This window comes from Xiphophorus maculatus, chromosome 5 (genome assembly GCF_002775205.1).
Source record: "Xiphophorus maculatus strain JP 163 A chromosome 5, X_maculatus-5.0-male, whole genome shotgun sequence".
NCBI classification, from domain to species: Eukaryota; Metazoa; Chordata; class Actinopteri; order Cyprinodontiformes; family Poeciliidae; genus Xiphophorus; species Xiphophorus maculatus.
The window spans coordinates 30,556,555-30,577,966 of NC_036447.1; the positions used below are offsets into that span (position 1 = coordinate 30,556,555).

General features: G+C 40.0%; 1 protein-coding gene across 2 annotated transcripts in view; it reads left to right on the top strand.

Moving 5' to 3' along the window:
* fhdc1 (FH2 domain containing 1) overlaps positions 1–21,412 on the top strand; it is a 33,889-nt gene that overhangs the window by 5,881 nt on the left and 6,596 nt on the right. For both annotated transcript variants that reach the window (XM_023333064.1, XM_023333065.1), the window contains exons 2-8: positions 6,031–6,759; positions 7,168–7,229; positions 17,754–17,856; positions 17,996–18,081; positions 19,463–19,563; positions 19,931–20,001; positions 20,582–20,689. In XM_023333064.1, coding sequence (XP_023188832.1) covers positions 6,304–6,759; positions 7,168–7,229; positions 17,754–17,856; positions 17,996–18,081; positions 19,463–19,563; positions 19,931–20,001; positions 20,582–20,689 — 987 coding nt within the window. In that variant the 5' untranslated portion in view covers positions 6,031–6,303. The remainder of the gene's footprint in view (positions 1–6,030; positions 6,760–7,167; positions 7,230–17,753; positions 17,857–17,995; positions 18,082–19,462; positions 19,564–19,930; positions 20,002–20,581; positions 20,690–21,412) is intronic.

Sequence of the window (21,412 nt, forward strand, 5' to 3'; positions counted from 1 at the left end):
GGCAGCTTTAATCTTCAGAATGTGAAAAACTCATTTCAGACGCAGGCCGTTATTAACAGATTTGTACTAAGCTTGGAGAGGGGGGAGGTGGTACTTTATGACACCCTGAGGACTGCTGCTGTAGTCTCTTTATATTGCATGTCTTACTCTACTGGTGTTATGGATTCACTGGGAGCAAGATTAAAGTTAGCACAGTAACCATACAATTTAGATGAATGTGCAGCTATGGGCTCATATTGCAATCATAATCATTTCTAACTCAGGGGCCGAGCTTTAGAGCTGATGTAAGCTGTAGAATGATAGAAATAGAATATTTTTTTACCACATCATCTTTTCTGATCACACAGCGGAGAGATTCACTGATAGAAACAGCATAAAGAAAAAAAACATGAATAAAACTGAGGAAACACTAAATTTCCATCCATCCATCCATCCATCCATCCATCCATCCATCCATCCATCCATCCATCCATCCATCCATCCATCCATCCATCCACTTTAGCCTGGTCTAGTTGGGTCACAGAGGCAGCAGTCTTAGCAGAGGCCCGTCCTTCTCTCTCTCCAGCCACTTGTTCCAGGTCCTCTGCAGTAATTCCAAGGCGTTCCCGGGCCAATCAGAAAACCTAGTCCCTCCAGCATGTCCTGGGTCTTCCTCTGTGTCTCTTCCCAAACCCTATCCTGGAGCACCTAAGTAGGAAGCATCCAGGATCCATCCTGATCAGATGCCAGAGCCACCGTAACTGGGTCCTCTTAATGTGGAGAAGCAGTGGCTCTAATCTGCAGAGAAAACCCATCTTGGCCACTTGCATCTTGTTTTTTCACTCAACACCCAGAGAACTCAACAATAGATCAGGATGGGAACACGGAACCAAACTTTAAATCAAGAGCCTGGCCTTTCAGCTCAGCTCCCTCCTCACCACGACAGACCGATGCAGCTCTTGCATCGGTTCTTACAAAACACAATATCTTTGTGTTTGGTAACCAGAGACAGCTAAATGTCGCTGGTTGATTACTCAATGAACAGTACCACTTTTGCTGGTTCTCATTGTGAACATTAAAAATCTATACTTTCTTCATATTTGTTTTGTTTTATTGAGTTTTGGAATATTTCAAAGAGAAAAAAGAATAAAGTAGGACAGGGTATAAGGGGCATTGTGGTACGTGGCACTTTTCTTTAACAGATAAACTTGTGCTTAGCTGTACTGTAGTCTGAGCTGCACATGGTTTGAGGTACCATGCTGTACCTTGGCCTTATTAGCCATTCATGCCTTATTTCCTAGACAAATAGTGACCTTTTTAAACAATCTCCTTAAGGGAGATTTTGCAGATTTGAGACCGGGCGGGGCACAGGGCATGTTTTGTGTGGACCACGTTAATCCTTCCTGAGTAACCTATTGTGTCAATCAAAACTGTTTGTTTTTGTACAAGCAGTGAGACAGAAGCCCTGAGTTTCAGATGTTTCACTGACCAAACTTAGTATCTGAAAATTTTAAATACAAATGTAAATATAAATGTAAACAGAGCAGAGTGAAGTTGTTGTTGGCCCCTTTCAGTTTAGCACCCCTAAGTAAAATCCATCTCACATAATTGCTTTCAGGAGTTACATAACTAGCTAAGTTTACCTGTGTGATCAGTGTGTCTCATTTGAAAATAGAAAGATGATGGCACTGCTGACCTGTCACCAGAGAAAAGGGGATAAGTTGCTGGGTCGCACTTCTTGGAAAACTAACACTGCACATTACCCAGAATGCACCATCCCAGCATGCTGGTGGCAGCATTACAGTTTTGCAGTGCTTTTCCTCAATAGGTGCAGAGAAGGTGGTCAGAGTTCAAAGAAAGAAGAATGGGGGGAAAATACAGGAGAATCTCACACAAAAACAAAGCTTTTAAAGAGAGGAGAGAACTTGAGGCTGGGGTCTATCACTTCAAATCCAAATGAAACGCATTGATACATTAAAGCTTTTGGTTGCAACATGACAAAAAGAGCCATGGTTACTCTTCCAAGAAGATGTAAACACTACTTTTGTTTAGCAAAATCTACATATCCATTAGGCAGTTATGCATATCATTGAGTTTGATCCCTTTTGATTAGTTCAGTGTTTGATGTGACCATGGCTTGCTCATGTAATTTGCCTTTGGGTGCTAAGGGACTCCGTTCAGGACAGTTGGGTAGGAAGAGAGAAAGAGGTTGTTCATGGGGAAATGAATAATTCACTTGATCGGAGCCTGCCTTAGTTTACCCAGAAAATGCAGACACAACAGTGAAACAGCTCAGGTCTTTGGAAGTATTAGAGAAATCCAGGATTTCCGGCATAAAAGGTCCCCTTGTGCTTGTTTTTTTCCACTCAGACGGCTTTCTGGATGGCTTACCAAAAAAAAAAACATGATAAACATCCTGTGGGTAAAGATATATTTGATGTCTTGGTTCATTTTGTATATTTAACACAAACAGTGAGAAGATGTTTAATGTTGAAGGAGGAAAACACACTTGTTGTCATGAAGAATAAAGCTGCATACATTTTGGCTCATCCTACAGTCACGTGCTCTGGTTCCACTGCTCAGCTCACCACTGCTGTTTGTGTTCCCTGTGTGTTCTGTGGCAGCTCTTTTGTCTTTGGTATCTGGGCAATAGTAACCTGGCTAGTGTGTGTTTGAGCTGGTGTTGTGTGTATGTGTGTGTGCTGTTTCAACAACAGGGTTACTCATTCTATTGTGTGTTCGCTCTGTCGTGAGCGACATGAAATCAGGAAGATAAGCCACATGATATTAACACGAGAAGTTTTCACTCCAACTTTATGAAGGGATTCACAGATGAATCTTGATATCAGTGATCAGCCGATACATGTGAAGCTGATCTTTTCCCCCGATCTTACCTACCTCAGCAAAGGCCTAAAAGTCAGCCACTGTCCTCTTCCACTCTGCTATGAGAGGTTTGGCTGATACACCGGCTCTCCAGGTCACATTTGCAGTTAATAATAGTCACCCCAATGTTGCCAACTCACTTTCTTGCTATATTTAGCGACATTTTATACAAACAATTTAGTATTGGCCAAAATCAGCAGGTTTGGCTTTATAAAGATTGGTAATTGGCAATTAGTCAGAAAACTGCAATCGGTGCACCCTTGGTGTTATGGATCTGGGTAGCCAACATGAGCAGATGACAGAAGGTTATGGTTACGTTTGAACTTATAGTTGTAATTTTTCTGAATTACAGTTATTTTAAAAGCTTTGTGGATCAGCTTATAAACAGAAAGTTTTTTATTGCGACTGGCTGTAGGTGGTGCGGACAGTTTTCATATCAGTTGTAGGGTTAGAATATCCCCTCCGATCCCTTTATCATCATGTAGAACTTGTATAACGAGTCTTGCTTGGTCCTACCGCTGTGGAGCTGTTGCTAACTATATCTTAGTTTCATCATCTTCAGGTATAGAAACGGTACTTGAAGAGGTTGATACCAAATTCCAAGAAGGATTTCAAATTGGACTTTTTAAATTACAGCAGTCAGATGTTTGTAACTATTACTTCTCCGAACAACTAACTGACACTGCAGCCCTGGAAACGTTTGGATCAAGGTGGTCAGATCCAAGCTTCCTCAACAGCAACAACGTCTTGCTGAGCTTTACGCAATATGCTTTCTACTAATGAGTGTTGCCATGATAACGATGATGAAGTGACAGCAACCAAATCCCCTGTGAACGTGGGTCTTTGCCCCCTTGTGGTGAGTTAAAGACCTGTGATCTGCAGAGACCTGCCGACCCCCTCAGGAAATTAGAGTGGAAATCAGCAACAAGGGTTTATTAAGGCTGGTGCTGGTGACTCGACCTTAGTTATTTGCATATCTGGGAGGTTGAGTGGAAGTATGCTTGCTTTGGACTTGGTGGTGGTGGTGCTTCTTCCGGTTAAATTAATTTTCAGCTAAAAGGGAGAAGACTGTCATAAAACAAACAGAGACGACAGCAGATGGTGACGGACGCAGAAAAGCCTCTACAGTTCCCACTGAGCTCTGCTGGAAACAATACTATATTTATTAACTTCACTTCAGCTGTCATCAGATTAAGTCTGACGTAAAAGTTTTACGTCAGACTTAATTTCTACGTACTTTGCTCTCCAAGCAGCCATAATTTATTACAATCTTAAACTGGTCTTTATCATTATTTCTACAACCTTTTATTTTTTTTTTTACATATGTTTCTCTTTTTGTATTGGACTCTGGAATTCATTACATAACCTCAACTTATTTGGTGCATCACATGTTATATACACAAGGGTTGTGAACTGCATTACATAAGTTTAGAAGAAAGGAGATATATTCCTCTAAAGACTTTTTAGCTTCCACTCTAGAAAAAGGAAGAGCAGACAGTTTTCATTGTTCAACGCCTTAAGCAAGTCCTATCATATATATATTCATATATATGAATACATTTCATGTAACTGTTTAAATCCGTCTCTTATTGCAGGAACAAATTTATTCTTCTGTGATTTTATTGTTATGTCTTATTTAATACAAATACCGCAATTCTGAAATTGTATTTTTTTGACCAGTGGTGCCCAAAGTCGGCCCTCGAGGGCCGGCATCCTGCATGTTTTAGTTCTCTCCCTGGTGGTAGTAACAACCTTTCCAGCATGTGAATGTTCTTCTTGGACCTTCTGATGAGACATCATTTGATCCGGGTTCGTTAAACCAGGGAGAGAAGTGAAACATATAGGATGCCGGCCCTCAAGGACCCACTTTGGGCACCACTGTCTTAAACATAGTAAGGAAGTAGTAAAATACAAAGATTTGTGCACATTTGTAATGGAAACGCGACAAGTGAGGTGTTGTGGCTGTCTTTCTGGGGGAGGGAGGGAGTGACTCTGCATGAGGTCAGATGTTCTCTCAGTCTCATAAATGAAGCATGAGTGATGTCGTGGTCCGGCTCTTTGAACAGCAGACTGATGCCGGCAACACGAGCAGGTTACTGATGTATGCTTTATTAATTAGTAACTAGCTCTGGGTATCAGGTGGACAGCATTGGAAACCGGAGGGAAAATTACCAGTAAACTCTGGAAACAGCAAAAAACAAACATGTTTTAACCAAAAATCCAGCAGGCAAAGACACACACCTGTAGTTTTTGTTTTAGTTTCATAAGTTTTATGCTGAAAGGAATTATTTGGAAACATTTGCTTTTGTCTGGTTTTGTTATTTTGGTTACTTTGATCAATTATTGTCATTTTGGCCCTTAAAGTACAAAATTTTCCGCCTAACTTTATATTTTGGTTTGTCAGATGATGTCATTTTAAATATTAAATGATTGATCAATCAATTACTCAGTACTTGAGTAGACTTTTTACCAAATGCTGTTTTACTCTTACTTGAGTAATTTCTTTGATGGCTCATTTTTACTTTTACTTGAGTAAAAACTATTTGTAGTGCTACATGACCAGAGAGTGTAAATTTAACTCTTTTTGGAGAGTTGGTACTTTAACACTAATTAAGTGTCATAATTGCATGTCAGCATTTCACAATCTGAAAATTGTTTTAGCTCTATTTAAGTTAGGTAAAAAGTTTGACTAAATGTTGATCTGCTTGCTTTTGTTCAATGCTATAGTTTTGGACGTTACAGTTTTGGCATGCTAAACCAGATTTACATGCCATCATGGAGCAATGTGGCTAATTATTATCACACAGGTTGGTCTCAACTCAAAATAATATTAGAATAAACCATCTCAGAAAAATATACTTACCAAGCGTTGTAAACAGATGTGGAAATTAAATTGTTCTTAAAGTTCACTTCAGTCGCTTCGCTTCGGTCTGAACTTGTGGTGCTGGGGGTGGAGTCAGTGAATTTACTCTTCTGGTTGTAACCACTGCAGGAGCTCAGAGTTGAGAAGAGTTATTGTTTCCATTGTTTCCATTGACTTTTTCTTGGGTATTCCCTGAATTTCAAGCACCCCTCTCCCCCGTTTATTTCTTCAACATTTCAGACTGTGTTTCATGGCTTGCATGACTTCCTTTGGGTAATCTCTTTGTGTCTTTGTTGCTCCTGCAGCTCCATGGCCGTTGCTGCCCTCTGCCCTCCCCTCTCCTGGGAGTCTCTCTCGGACTGCTCCGCTCAGTGTGACGGAGGACCACCAGCGGGATGAAGATGGACCAACTGGATTTGTGTTCTCTCTTCTGTGTGACTAGATGAAGGGACTCCCACCTTCATTCATCAGCAGCGGCTAGACTGCAGAGCAAACAGATGCAGAAGTAAACATCATCAGATTATTTAAACCGACTTCCTCAGCATAGATCTTGCTGAGTGTTGACTCTTGTTCTGGTTATGAGTTGTTCATCTCCAACCAATGAGCCAGAGAGCTGCAGCAGCGAGGGGAGCAGCTGCACCTCCTCCTCCATTACTACCTCCGACCCGTCCTCTATGTCTGGACAGACTGACCCCCTAAATGAGGCCCAGCATGAAGCTCCCCCACCTCCTCCACTCCCTCCTCCACCTCCCCCGCCCCTGGTGACGACGCCCGCCAACCACAACCCAAGGAAAAAGCGCCGTGTGCGCAGCTTCTTCTGGAAGCCCATCCCGGAGGAGAAGGTGCGCGAGAAGCCGAACATTTGGACGCTGGCGGTGCGGCAGCAGCAGTACCAGATTGACGTTCGCTCTGTTGAGGAGCTGTTCGGGCAGCAGGAAGACGCGGCCTCGGCTCTACGCAGCACGACGGCGACAACTGGAACCTCAACTCGTATATCGAGGTCCCGCTCCTTTAAGGACAGCAGCAAGAATGAGGTGAGTGCAGACAAAAACGGCTCAGTGTTGTTACAACACAATAAACTCACAATGAAATATTAATACAAATCCAACTTTTAACACAAGTACATTTATTCAGTGGGTAAAAATATCTCACATTTAGAAGTAATTGTTTAAAAAAAAGAAGAAGATACTCATAGAAGCATTAGCTGATCACTGATTTCCTAAAATTGTAAAAAATCGGTCCGATTTATCGGCTGAGCGATTTATTGGTTCGCCTCTAGTAGGGACCCAGGACTCCAGTCAATCTGAAGAGATTGACTAGAGAATCAAATATTGTGACCCAGTGGAAATGGATTGTGCTGTGGTGTTGTGTGACACTTAAAACGCAGGCATGATTTTTTCTGCTATATTTAAATCATATTCATTTTTGTTTTCTGGTTTTAGGTCAGCATCCTTGACTCCAAAAGAGGAATGAATGTGGGCATTTTCCTCAAGCAATTTAAGAAGTAAGTTAGTTGTAAGTTTGAAAGACCAGATTGGACTGTGTCCATAAGACACACAGTTGATTTTTTTTTTCTTGCTGTAAATGCCAAATGTTGGTTATTTCATACTGTTTTACTGATCTCCACAGTATACTGTTATAATGTTTATAGTTGTTTTATGTTCTAATTAGCGATGGTTGTAGTTTGACCCAGAAGCAGACTCAGTTGAAGTTTATTAAATTTACCTGTTATTAAATGTAAGTTTAGTAAACTTACATTTTATTAAAAATAAATGTAAGCTTACAAAAAAGATGACGAGCAGAACAGGACAGTTTATGAGCAGGGAACAACAGGAACCAGCAACAAAGAGGCAACGGAAGAATCTCATCAAAAGTAAAAACAGAAACTAAGGTTGATCACTAAGGAAGAAGAACGTGAGAAATACAAGCACAGAAAAAAACATAAACGACAGTGGGATCCCTCAGCCATGGCATAAGACATAGTGTAAAACAACAACAACAACAAAAACAGACCTGGCTGGTGGATAGACCTTGGAAGGAGGGCCAGACATGAAAAACAAAAACAGTGCCCAGTGGAGACCAGTTCAGGAGGTCTGCAGCAAAGAGGCTTAGAGACTAAAGGTTTATAGTGAAGGTGTTTGGAAGATGCAGGAGGCAGTGGACAGAGGACTGAAGACAGTGGCTAAGGGCTCTGGAGGGTTGGAGGCCGTTTCAGATCGATAAAAGAGCCAAGGAGAGGCTTGTTATAGGACTGGAGGCTGATGGCAATGGCTGAAGAACCCTTAGCGCCAATGTTGAAGGCAAAAGAAGCCCAAAGGTCAGCGTATTAGATGGTCAGGCGACAAGAGGTGCAAGAACCAAGGAGTCTGTCGCTGATGGAAGGCTGGGATCAGATAGTGATGGATGGAAAACCTCAGAGGTTGGCAACAAAAGAGCTTCTTTTGTCATGTCATTAGATTACTAAACTCCCGTTATTATTTTTATTCTATTTATTTATATTGATACTTTTTATTATTACTTATTAATGATGCGTCAGTGGTAGGAGTTCGCCCTGCAATCAGTGAAGCGCCGGTTTGATGCCTGGTCTGTCCACCCTTGTCATCTGTGTCCGTGGCCTAGCACAGGCTGACAGGAGTGATGGCGCAAAATTTGTAGCCTCACTCCTGTCAGCCCATGCTAGGCCAGGCTTCATTTTAAATGTTCTCTATTTCTCCACATAAGTTTTAGAAATGCCAACATATATGAGGTGTATATAAGTGTAAAAACCACTTTAGAACAAAACAATTTACATAGAAATTTCCCAGATACAGAACTGACTGAGTTTTCAACAAATTTATGAATCAATAAATTAAACATGCTCACAAGTACATGTTCACTTGTTACAGATGTTTCACTCTGTGAATAAATTTAGGGATTAAAATTCCCAAATTTTACATGATAACGATCATGAGTAAACATAACACATTCATTCAAATGATCCAAAAGGCCTTATAACGTTAAACATTTGATTATCTGTCTATGATTTCTTCTCAACTACTAAACTTTATTTGAAGGCTCTGTGATAATGTTACAAAAGTTGGAAAAATCTAAATAAACCCACTGTTGTTTAGCATTATATTTATTGTTTTCATTGACCGACCAATTTAAAAAAACAGAAGAACTAGGAATATTTAAAAGGGTAGGTATAGAGGTGTTACGAATTTAAATTAAAGGAAAATTAGGGAAAAATTCCATACTTCCTGATAACTTCTTATCATTATATCTATATTTATAAATGTAACGTAGTCAGTAAAACTGCTATAAAGCATTTATGTGTTATCATATCCTTGGGTTTTAATTCATCTGCTGCCTTTTAACGAAAATGCACTCCTAAAAATAAAACTCAACATATTTTTATTTAAGTTCTTTGACTTGTGAGAAACATATCTGATGCCATTTCTTAGCATATTCTCAGTTTTAGGTTTAGCTTAATTCATCACTGTGCTAAAGCTTGACTCAATATGATGAATGTGGTTCGAGTGAGAATATTTGGCAGCTAACCCCTAGTCCAGTGTGTAGATTACATTTTTGAAACTAATCTCAAAATGAGTCCAACCATACTGAAACAGACAGTCGCAGCTGAATTCAAAAAGGGTTTCCATGACAACAGATTTGCATACCTCTCCAATATATTTAAATGACATTTGACTGAGCCATTTGACTGACCTCACTGCAACAGTGTTTATTTCTGTTTGGGACTTTTTTATTTTTTGTCAGCCACATTTTATTATCGCTCTGTCTAATGCATTACATAATTACCTTATGTAATGTGAAGCTAATTTCACTCAGTTTACTCATTAGTGTTCAGTGCTGTTTATATTTAATTACAAGAAGAATGAAAACAAAAAATATAATTTGGATGTGTTTTGTGGTTGTATTTATTTGTTAGATTTACTTGATCCAATTTTGACTGTTCCTGTTTTTCTGGCATATGTTCTGTATTGTTGTCTCAAAAATCAGTGTGGTCTTTTTTCAGTGGAAACAGAAGAGAATTATTAGCACTAGATCTGGCAGGGAAGAGATGACAGAAGAAGGTCTTTGGTCAGAGAGGGTTGAGCAAGAAATAAAAATGTTAATCATTGCTAATACAGAAATGGAATCCACTTCACACTTAAAATTGGACATATTTGAAAAATACAGGAACCACTTATCACCTGCTAATCATCCTGACTGTGAAGTATAGTGGTGGCAACATCATGCTGTGGGCAGGGGTCCATTATATTAGAAAATCTTTCTATGGCGATAATACTGATAAACAATGTGATGAGCAAAATTATTGAAAAAGTGGTGTTTAAGCAGTTAAATAGTTTCTTAACAATGACCAACCACTTTGATGTCTTTCAGTCTGGTTTCCAGGCTCACCACACTACTGAGACTGGCCTAGTCAAAGTGTTCAATAACACCAATATAAACACAGACTGTGGAAGAACCACAGTGTTGGTTCTGTTGGGCCTCAGTGCAGCATTTGACACTGTGGATCATGACATATTACTGAAACAACTAGAGAGTTGTGTCGGACTCTCCAGTCCTGTTTTCAACTGGTTTGAATCTGTTGTTGCGCAACACCCCCCCCCCCCCCCCCCCTCCTTTCTGTCTCTACTCTCTCACTCTCTACTTCCTCTTCTGAGAGGGGAGATGTGCTACCAGCTCTCCTTCTAACGGGTTAATTGAGTTTCCTAAATCTGCTGGGATTTACCCTGTCCAGAACTGAAGTAAACTCTGTTTAAGCTGGTTTCGAGAAACGATTCGCCTGGTTTTCTGACGGCCTACATCCAGGTGTCTCACCCTTCTTCCCCCTGTGAATTAGCCAGACTGAGCAGCCTACAGCCAACTAGTTTCACAGAGCACACCTGTTAACGGTCGCTCGTTCTCTATTTTACAACTTGCATTTGTTATTGAACCAGGTAGGTTTTAGTAACTCGGGCGAGTCCCAAGGATGTTGTTTTACATTTGGGCTACCAGCAACCTATAAAACATTTTCCACCTCTTCCCCTCCAGAATCAAACATCACAGCTATTTTACAGCCATCAAAGAACTTTAAGGTGACTCATTAACTGAATGTCCACAACATCTTTTAGATTTTCTTTATGCTAAATATTTTATTAGTAAGGCAGTTTTGCAAGGGTCAGTACAGCTTAATTCAGTAGCAGAAATAATCAAATAAGTAAAATCAATCATCTAGTCTATCTTTCCCTACTGCTGATACTGAGAACTAAAAAAGGGAACCTTTGAGAGAGACGGACGGAGTTTGGCGTTTCGAACCCCAGACCTGGCTTGATGATGAAGAAGGTGTTGCAGCAGGAGGAGGAAGTTGATCGGCGAAGGCAGGAATCTCTGTAGGTCTGATGAGCTTCTTCTCCGCATGGATGGTGAGGTCACACAGGACTTGGTGCTGGCAGGAAGGAAGGCACCAGTTCTTCTTCTTTGTCTTTGTCTTCATCTTTGTCTTTGGGGTCTGAACCCAGCCGATGAGAGAAGTGCGATGTGAAGCCACAGGTTGTGGGCCTGACCGGTTGGTCTCCATGAGCGAGACAGTCTTCGGCTCTGTGGCACCGGCTCTTCTTCAGCTGCAGAGTTCTTTGTCCATCTCGATCTTGGCTCGAAGCTGCCCGGAGGATCCAACGAACGGTTCCTCTTTTGCACCCACCTTTTATAGGGTTTATCCACCTTTTGGTGCGTTTTCATTGGCTGTCTGCTTAGACAGATGATCTCATATCCATCACTGTCTTACAGACATTATGTCCTAATGTCTGTGCTAATGTCTCAGGGTTGCTCAACCTCCTATGTCCGTTGTCTGCACGACCTTTTCTCTAAATAAGGCGTTGATCATCTCTGCTCTCCTGTTAGTTCCCCCTTTTCCCTTCCTTTCACCTTTCACCTACTCTCTACCTCCAACATATCAGTGATGTTTAATTGCAGTTACACCTTTTTACACCATTTCAAGTTCAATGTCAAAATCACATTTATATCACATTTATTTTTTTAGCTTCTCTGATTTAGCATTCATTTATAATTTTATAACCATAACTTATATCACATTTATTTTCTTCAGCTTCTCTGATCTATCATTCATTTATGATTTTATAACCATAACTTATTAATTATACTTATTATAATCCTAATGTGAGTTATTACAGATGTTTTTCTGAAAAGAAACCAAGAATAATACATGATTCTAATTATTTGATGCCAAAGTTACAGTTACTTGTTTTTCTTGTAAGTGTTCCCACAAATGTAACTGTAAGCATTATTACAAGTAAACCAATATTAATATAAGTATTTTACTTTGAATCTTATCAAATTACTCAAAATGTTTAGATTTCATTCTTTAAAACGTTACCTTTTAAATAAGGAATAGTCTCAGCTATTTTTTATAAATCTGCAGGCTGGAAACTTCCTCTTTTTCCAGGAAACCTGCTTTTCTTGTTTCATGACTCTCTGACTGACTATGATTTCTTATGATTAGATAGAAAAAAGTAAAATTAAAGCAAAGTTTGCATGAGACAAAAACAACACACACAACCAGATTTATTTTATTGACACTTAAGTCTACTGCTGGGCCTTGATGTCACTTGAGTGATTCATTTTAAAGATAACTTTATTTATTATTACTGTTAAACTTAAATCTCCAGCATGGGGAAGTGGGATGAGCTCGGATTTTCTTGACACCCCCTCCACGAGGTCAGACCTTTCACATGCTGGGAGTCCATCACCCTCCTGCAGTTCGCCGTCCTCATCCCCTGGAAAGAGAAGAGGTTCGTCTGGGATGTGAAGATGCAGATTCTTCATCCTCAGTTGTCACAAACGGCTCAGTGTAGTCATCAAAACTCCACTTCTCTTGACAAATCTTACATATAGAACAGGGATTTCTTTGATTGAATAGAAAACTTCTCATCGAAGTGGACAGAAGTCACATGCGGGGTACCACAAGGTTCAATCCTAGGACCTTGTTCAAGGATTATTCCTTGAGAGCATGTAGATTATTCAATATCTACATGCTCCCACTAACAGGAAATAAGGTTAGTTACCATAACTACGCAGATGATACACAGCTCTACATTATGATGTCACCAGGAGACTCAGAGCCCATCCAATCACTGAATAAATGCTTAGAACAGATAAATGTGTGGATGTGCCGAAACTTTCTCCAGCTGAACTGAAACAAAACTGAAGTTATTATCTTTGGACCTAAAGAGGAACAATCTAGAGTTATAGATCTAGAGTTATAGATCTAGAGTCAATGCACAGCTTCAGTTATTACAGCTGGAAACTAGAGATCAGGTCCAAAACCTGGGAGTAGTGATGGACTCCAACCTGAACCTTAGAGCCACATAAAAACAGTTACAGTGGTCCTGCTATCACCTGAAGAACATTTCCAGGATTAGAGCACTAATGTCTCCACAAGATCTAGAGAAACTCATCCAGGCATTTATCTTCGTTGACATTGATTAGTGCAACAGTATCTTCACAGGTCTGCCTAAAAAAATCAATCCTCCAGCTGCAGCTGATCCAGAACGCTGCTGCTGGCATGCTCACTAAAACCAGGAAGACAGAGCACATCACCCAGTAATAAAGTCCTTCCACTGAGAGAATAGACTTTAAAATACTGTTGTTAGTTTATAAGCCACTGAACGGCTTAGCACCACAACACATTAAACATCTGCTGTTGTTGTATCAACCTTCCAGACCTCTCAGGTTCTGGTCTGCTCTGCACCCCAGAACCAGAACCAAACATGATGAATCAGCATTCAGCTTCTATGCACCACAAATCTGGAACAAACAGCCGAAACACTGACTTCCTTTAAATCAAGACTAAAACCCCACATGTTTGGAGTTGCCTATGAAACATAATCAATGAAACATTAATCAACATCTTGATGTGATGGGACTTAACAAAATGTAAAGCCTCAATTGTTGACTGTTTTCATTGACTGTATTTTTTTGTGTTTTTATGATGGAAAGTACGTAGAAATGTCTTGTTGCTGAAATATGCTACATAGATAAACTTGATTGATTGGTTGGTTGGTTGAATTAGTTCATATTTTAAATATTTTTTAAAGAAATTTTGTTGCAAGGCTCCAATAATAATAAATAAGTAATAATACAAGTATCAATGTAAATATATATAATAAAAGTTTAAATTTAAGGGAGTTTAGTATCCTTGTGGCATGAGGGATGAAGCTGTTGTCTAATCTGGTTGTTCTGCATTTGAAGCTGCTGAATATTTTCCCAGAAGGCAGCAGGGAGAACAAACCATGGTGAGGAAGGAAGTGGACTTAGGGAAATGACCCTTGAAGTATTTTTCCCAACCCTCACAAACTGGGGTCTGTCTGTGAGGAAATCCAGCAGCCAGTTACACAGGGGGGGCTTGAGCCCAAGGCGAGCTAGTTTGCTCACCAGGTGCTGGGGGATGATTGTGTTGAATGCTGAGCTGAAGTCCAGAAACAGCATCAGCACATGAGTATTCTTCTCCTCCAGGTGTTTCTGGCTCCAGTGCAGTGTGGTGGAAACAGTGACCTCTGTGTAGCAGTTGTAGCGGTAGGCAAACTGGAGCAGATCAAAAGAGGAGGGAAGTTGTGAGATGATGTGATCCTTCACCAGCCTCTCAAAACACTTCATCATTATGGCAGTGAGAGCAACAGGCCGACAGTCATTCAGTGATGAAATTGTGAGTTTCTTGGGCACTAGAATGATGATGGCCATTTTGAAGCAAGTTGAAATGACAGCACAGCTCAGCGAGGTGTTAAATATGTCAGTGAGGACATGAACCAGCTGGTTAGCACAGTTCTTGAGAACCAGGTCTCAAGGACCTGCTGTTATCCGGACTTGCTTTATGCGTGTTGGGTCTTCTCAAGGTCCTCTGAACATCAGCTGCATCCAGTTTGAGTATCTGTTCACCCAGATGAGAGGTAGATTTTCTCACAGGAGTGTTTGTTGAGGGCTTCAGAATGAGTATTTGTTAAGTATATTCAGAAAGTATGAGTTGGAAAACTGGACAAATACAAAACTTTAATTTATGCACATTTATTGACTTACATTTATGAATTTAGATGTCTACACATGCATTTTTAATTGACAATAATTGACAGTAATCTTACCCCATAGGTAACTCCTTGCCTCCCCTGGCCCCTGTAATCCTAACCCATTTCTTCAGTGTCCATTTTATATTTCTCTCGCAAAGATAAAGCATTTCTTTCCCATCTGTGGTCTAAGTACACTCAAAAATGCTAAACAGTCTTCTGTGATGGACAGGTGACCGGTCCAGGGTGACCCCACCTCTCGCCCATTGACCGCTGAGAGGCATCAGCACCCCTCACAATCCCACTTGGGATAAGTGGACATCTTAGGATTTTTCTCACTGAGATAAAACTCTCCTTGCCAACTTTGCTCTAACTCCTTATGTTTCCACAGCAACTAAAACAAACAAAAACCTGACAGGTTTTGACATCATCATGTCAATGAGAATCTCTATGTTCTCATCAATGATGTCATAAATGTTCAGAGAGATACAAGAATTCTCAGTTTGCTTTTCAACTTGGTTGGAGGTAGATCGATCCCAGAGAGACGACTTCAAACTGACTTTACAAACCATTTTAACTGAACACCAAGTCAAGAGGATTTTTGCCTGTGATGGGACCTTGGATTTCTTGTTACGAAGGGAGTTGAAAAGTTGTTAGGATATAGCACAAGAGGCAATGACATTTTAGTAGAGAGTTCTGAGGACGAGAGATGAAAATACTTTGCTTTTGACATTGAACCCTGAAGACCAAAAGACATGGAAGATTCCTCTAATGATGAGAAAGTTACCATCAAAACCACAACTATGGATTTGACAGTAAAGGCATCAAAAGACTTTGTTGCTTTTGAAAGTGTCAATGTTCCTCATGACCAAATGGATCTGGATGTGTTTGCTTGCTCACAGTTTTAGTGAGTTACCTTTACAACCACACTTAACTCTTTGCCAACACAGATATTACAAAAAAATGTCTTTACCAGTCTTTCCAAAAACATAACGGACCTGAATGTGACTACAAGCTGTAACAGCGAGGAAATTGTGACAAATTTTGAAGAAATCTCTGAGGATTTATCATTAGAAGAATCCTCTTCAGCAGAAGAAAATAAATTGAAAATGACACAGATGATTTCAACAGTGTGGATGCTAATCTTGAGCCAACCATGTACTTTTGCAAATTTTCCAATTCATTCTTCAACTGTTGGACGAATGCCACAACATTATGAACTTGAGTATTACCTGAAGGTTTGTGGCTCAGAATCTGGACTTTTTACAGAGACGTCATTGTTTCCAAGGTTTTTCTATTCAACAATCCAACTTTCAGGAAGATATTTTCCCCCAGATGAAGTCTTTGCAGTTCAGAATGAAATAAATGAAACACTGAACATGAAGGATGTAGTAAATCAGGACAAGCCAGGAGTCTTTTTGTTTTATATGTTACACTATCTGACCCAATATGTCATTAACAGACTGTGAGCTGTACACAGCTGACTATTGTGAACAACATTAGAAGTCTTCATGTATTATTTGTAACCTTGGTCCTGTCATTCCCCTACCAAAGAAACAGCGAGAGGTCAATACAACTACTCTTCTGGACTGTAATACAGTATGTGAAATTGCAGAATGTTGTGACACCTGCAAACCCAACATAAATACAGGCAAACCTAAAGAAAACTGTGACACCAGTGGAGACATGGAGAAAGAAGGAGACCATCTCTGGTTCATCAAGTCTGATCATGATGAGTTTCATTTTATCTGTGCTGCAAACTAAGAGCTGTGACTCAGTTTGTGTCTCAGTTTGTGAGTTATGGTAACCTTCATCAGGTGAAAACTTCACATCTTGTCTAGTATTGCTTTGCTCACAGAAAACCTTTTTATTTTGACAATTTGAAATATATATATTTTTTCCATTTTTTTCTCCGAAGAGTTTTTGCGGCGCTAGTGGCTCGTATTTTTTGACAGTAGGCAGACAGGAAGGAGGGTGAGGAAGACATGCGGCAAAGGTCGTCGGGACCGGGAGTCGAACCCGCGACGTCCGCGTTGAGGACTAGGGCCTCCAAACGTAGGGCGTGCTAACCCCTGTGCCACCACAGCACGCCCCTCAATTTGAAGTATTTAAAACATTTCTCTTTTCTTTTTCTTGTGTATTGTAGAAGTTTGCTGTAATTTCTGACACATTTGTGATTAGTGTAAATTTGACTCACAGCTTTAAATGTTTAACTAATTGGAGTGTTTTATATGTTTTTTTAATAAAGCAAATTATATTTTTTGTTTATTCCATAAAACAAATACTCAAAGAGGTTTTAGATTAAGTCTGTGGTGTGAAAATGTTGAGGAAACCAAATAAATACTTTCTCATGTCACAATACTGTTTGATTTATACCAGAATGATCAGAACCAACCTCTCAAAACACAGAACAAACTTGAAAAAAGTCTCAATAAAACACCTAAAAATGAGGGGAAAAAAGAATGATTCAGGACTTTGTCTTGTAACTCTGTTTGTTTCATACGATCCTTCAAACCTGCTGATGTTTTACACACTGAAAGGCGATCAACTTGACATTGACGCATTTACTTTGTATGAGCTTCTGAGATGCCGTCTGAGACCCTTTCTGTTTTATTGTTGTAGTGTTGAAAACAGGTATAAGGTTGCAGGAACGCAAAGGTTCTGACGTAAGATGAAGCATGACTGAGGATTTATTTTAATTAGTGTTCACATTCCCAGCTGAGACACATGAATCCATGTGCAGCTCAGCCTGTGTTTTGTCCAGTTTAAATGTTTGCAGTTGAAGAAAAACCGACGTCTAAGATAAGTGAAAGGAGGAGTTTCTCATTTGTTTACAGCCCTCGCACAAAATGGGTCAGTAGATAATCAGAACTTGCTTCAATTTAGTGGCTTCGGCAACACGGGGGAGGAACAGGCATTCACAGAAAGCACCTGCACAGCTTAAGTAAAATGAGATGTTTGTCTTTAAGGTCGAACCGCTCCATTGTTGAAGACATCCGACGTGGAGAGGGGAAGATTTATGGAGCCGAGCTGCTCAAAGACCTGCTGAAGCTCCTGCCTGATGCAGAGGAGGTCTGTGTGTTTGGCCTGTGTTCTCGTATGAATGGTGAAAATACTCATCAAAGACAATTTGTCTAAAAAAAACCCAAACAAACAAAAAAAAAACCCTAGGTTCTGCTCAGCTTCCTCTCGCTTTTTATCTTCTCTGCAGATCAAGAAACTGCAGGCTTTTAAAGGAGAGCCAGACAAGCTGACACTGGTTGATTCCTTTATGTACCTCCTAATCCAGGTGCCACGGTAAGTTGGTGCAGTTCATGCAAAGTCGTTTCCATCAAAGGGGAATCTGGAGTCAGCAGTTTTTGACAGGGTTTATCCTGAAATACTGCATGAAGATGATTTCATAACCTTTCCGGGGAGTTTGCAGGAGGCTGGAAATGTTCTGCTGGATAACACAGTTCATATAGTCAACGTTCCTCAGTCTCATTTAATTGGTAGAAAAATCTTAAATGTATTTTGGTATTCGTTTCCAGATTGGACTGGTACAAGGAGGCAGTATAAACTTGAGGCCATGCTTAGTTCCATTGTTGCATTTATTTTAAGCTTTTTAATTAGTTACTACAGAAATGGTTTCTGGTCGTTACCTGCCTGTCCAATTCCACTCTAAAACAATTCTCACTTTCAAAGTAGTCTGGACTTTCTCCCCTTCACTTGGATTGTCTCCTGTAGATTTTCTACAGTTCGCTTTCATAACAGTTAGCTGTCATGAAAGCAGACCTGTAGCTATTTGAATCCAGTCTTACAGTTTAAAAGGCGATTCTGCCTAATACTGATGTGAACTTTTGATTTTAATAACCTGTTAAAAACCAGACCCTTGTCCTACACTATTTGTTTCTTCCCGAGGGTCTGGCCTCTCAGCTATTGAGAAACCATTGCTTCCTGGAGGCGTGGCCTATGTTGAGGTTCAAATTTTTCCCAATTTCTAACATTTGCCTGTGGCGTATGCAATGGACCAGTCCGACGCTATGAAGCTTACCTGAAATTGCAGGCAATTTCAGGTAAACAACCATCCTCCACTGTGAAGAGAGAAGAGCCGATTCAAACGAGGTGCTGTTAACGTTAATTCAATATTTGGAAATGTGGCCAACATGGACTGAACGGCTTCATTTACTTCCTCTGCTGCCATTGCTAAACTACAGGCAGGCTGCAATTCTAAAACAGCGCAGAAACTCCACATACATTTAAAACTTCTTCTGTTCACTGACTTGCCAGTAGAAAAGCTACTGGACTGAATCCAAGTGAATGGAAGAAAGACCAGACTGTACTGGGAGTAACTTTGTTTTTTGAGCGGAGTTGCACAAGAAGGCAATGGCCCGACTGGAATTTAAGGAAATTTTTTAAAATCTCAGCAACAACAACAACAAAAAGACTCTCTTATTATTCTGCCATTCAGCAATTAGAAAATTTTTGGGTTTTCATAATAGACCTAAAACAAATGAATAACCAATTTCAACTGTAGCCATCTGAAACTCAGTTCAATGTATGATATTCACAAATATTCAGTTTCCCCCAGGATTCAGTAACATTTGAAATAACAACCAGAAGTCAATTGCTCTTAAAAAAGAGTTTCAGCAGCTCTCCACCTGCTGCTATGCAATCCTCTCACTGCCTTGGTTTGTAGGTTTGAAGTTCGGATCAAGGCCATGGTTCTCTGTGAGGAGTTCTTCCCTTGCAGTGCTGCGATGAGTCATGACATTGATGTCATCAGAGCCGCTACTGAAGGTATGACGCACGTAAAATACGGCGCCGCATAACGCTTTATACATGAAGCTCCTGGTAGAGATCTGGACCCAGTGCTCAGTTTCTGTCCTAACCAACATATTTCAATTTGATAAATATTCAGTCTTATTTATCTGACATATTTTTCACTTTTAACATTTAAATAAAAGTTATTTTAAGTAGTCTCCATAGGTTTTTCACTTACCAAAACGTTTTTGCACAATCACATCTAAACTTTCAGCTGCAGTCTTTTGTACTAAATCAGACTGAACATTTTTTTTGTACAGATAAATCAGAATGTCTGAACTTGTGTTGTTATCTTTGAGCTGATGTTTTCCTCTGGAGTCTCTAATATGTTCCTGTCCTGTAGAGCTGATGAACTGTGAGGAGCTTCATGCCATCCTTCATCTGGTCCTGCAGGCTGGAAACATCATGAACGCTGTAAGAGTTTAGCCTCATTAAACACTCACATATGGGGTTAGTTATTAGCCTGGAGCCATTCTGCATATTATGTGAAATTTTTACTTTTAACTTATATTTACTCTCTGATTCAAGTCACCTTCTTTTTAACAACTTCTTTTAACCCTCCGGCTGTTTTAGCGCGACACTCAGGAGTAGTCATGGGTCGTAGTCTTTCTATGTCATAGTAAAACAGCGGGGGAAGCGGGAGGGTCGTCCCATCAGACCGTCAGTTTCCGAAACCACACAACAAAAAAACTGATAAAAGCTCAGTGTGACCCCACCGGACTGCGCACAGAGTAAAACACTCATGTGGTGTAATTGACCCATCTATTAAAACTGCAGGAGGGTTAAACTTACCTCATTTTATTTTTTCAGCTTTTTAAAAACAACATGATTTTGATATTCTAAAGTTTTACTTGGCACTGTGAAGGTGCATGAGGTGATGCTTACTGCACAGAACAGTCATCTGAACTCATCAACAGTTTTCTGATAACATTTTGCTTGTGTTTCAAACACAGTGATCACCTTTTGCCTCTGCTGAATATCTCTCTGTCCACAGGGTGGCTACGCAGGAAATGCTGTCGGATTCAAGCTGTCGTCTCTACTCTCATTGGCCGACACTAAGGCCAACAAACCAGGAATGAACCTGCTGCATTTTGTTGCCATGGTTAGTAAGCCTGGAGATATAATTATCTGTCTGTCTGTCTGTCGATCAAATGAACGAACGAACTCTGGAAAAGATTAAGAGACCACCCACTGCACTGAACCCTCATGGTTATTCCTCCATTCTGAACTCTTCTTGAGTTCAAACATTAGTATTGTTGTTTCTAAATGAATATGAACTTGTTTTCTTTGCATTATTTGATGTCTGAAAGCACTGCGTCTTTTTTGTCATTTTGAACATTTCTCATTTTCTGTAAATAAAGACTAAATGTTTGGATGCTTGGAATTTCAGAGACATGTTGTTAGTAGTTTATAGAATAAAAGAACAAAGTTTGTTTTACTCAAGCGTATACTGTACCTATGGAGAGTAAAATCAGAGAACTGATCATTTTGCTGTGTTCTCTTATTTCTTTCAAGAGCTGTATATCTATAGCACGTTTGAGTCATATCATTTTATTATTTTTTTTCTTTCAAAGTGACAATGTTTAAGGAGATTATTGTTGCTCTGTTTTTCTTGTTGCTGAACTTTGGCAGCTTCTTTAAACATTTTTACTGATTGTATGGAACGCTTCAAAGGAAACAGGAGAAATAACGAACCAAACCTCACTGACCAAACAGTAAGGCATAAGTGTCCATCCAGCTGCAGAAAGGTCAGCATGAGACCTCAGATTCACATATAAGCTGTGTTTTATAAGCGAGCTCTGAACAATATTCTGTCATGGTTAGG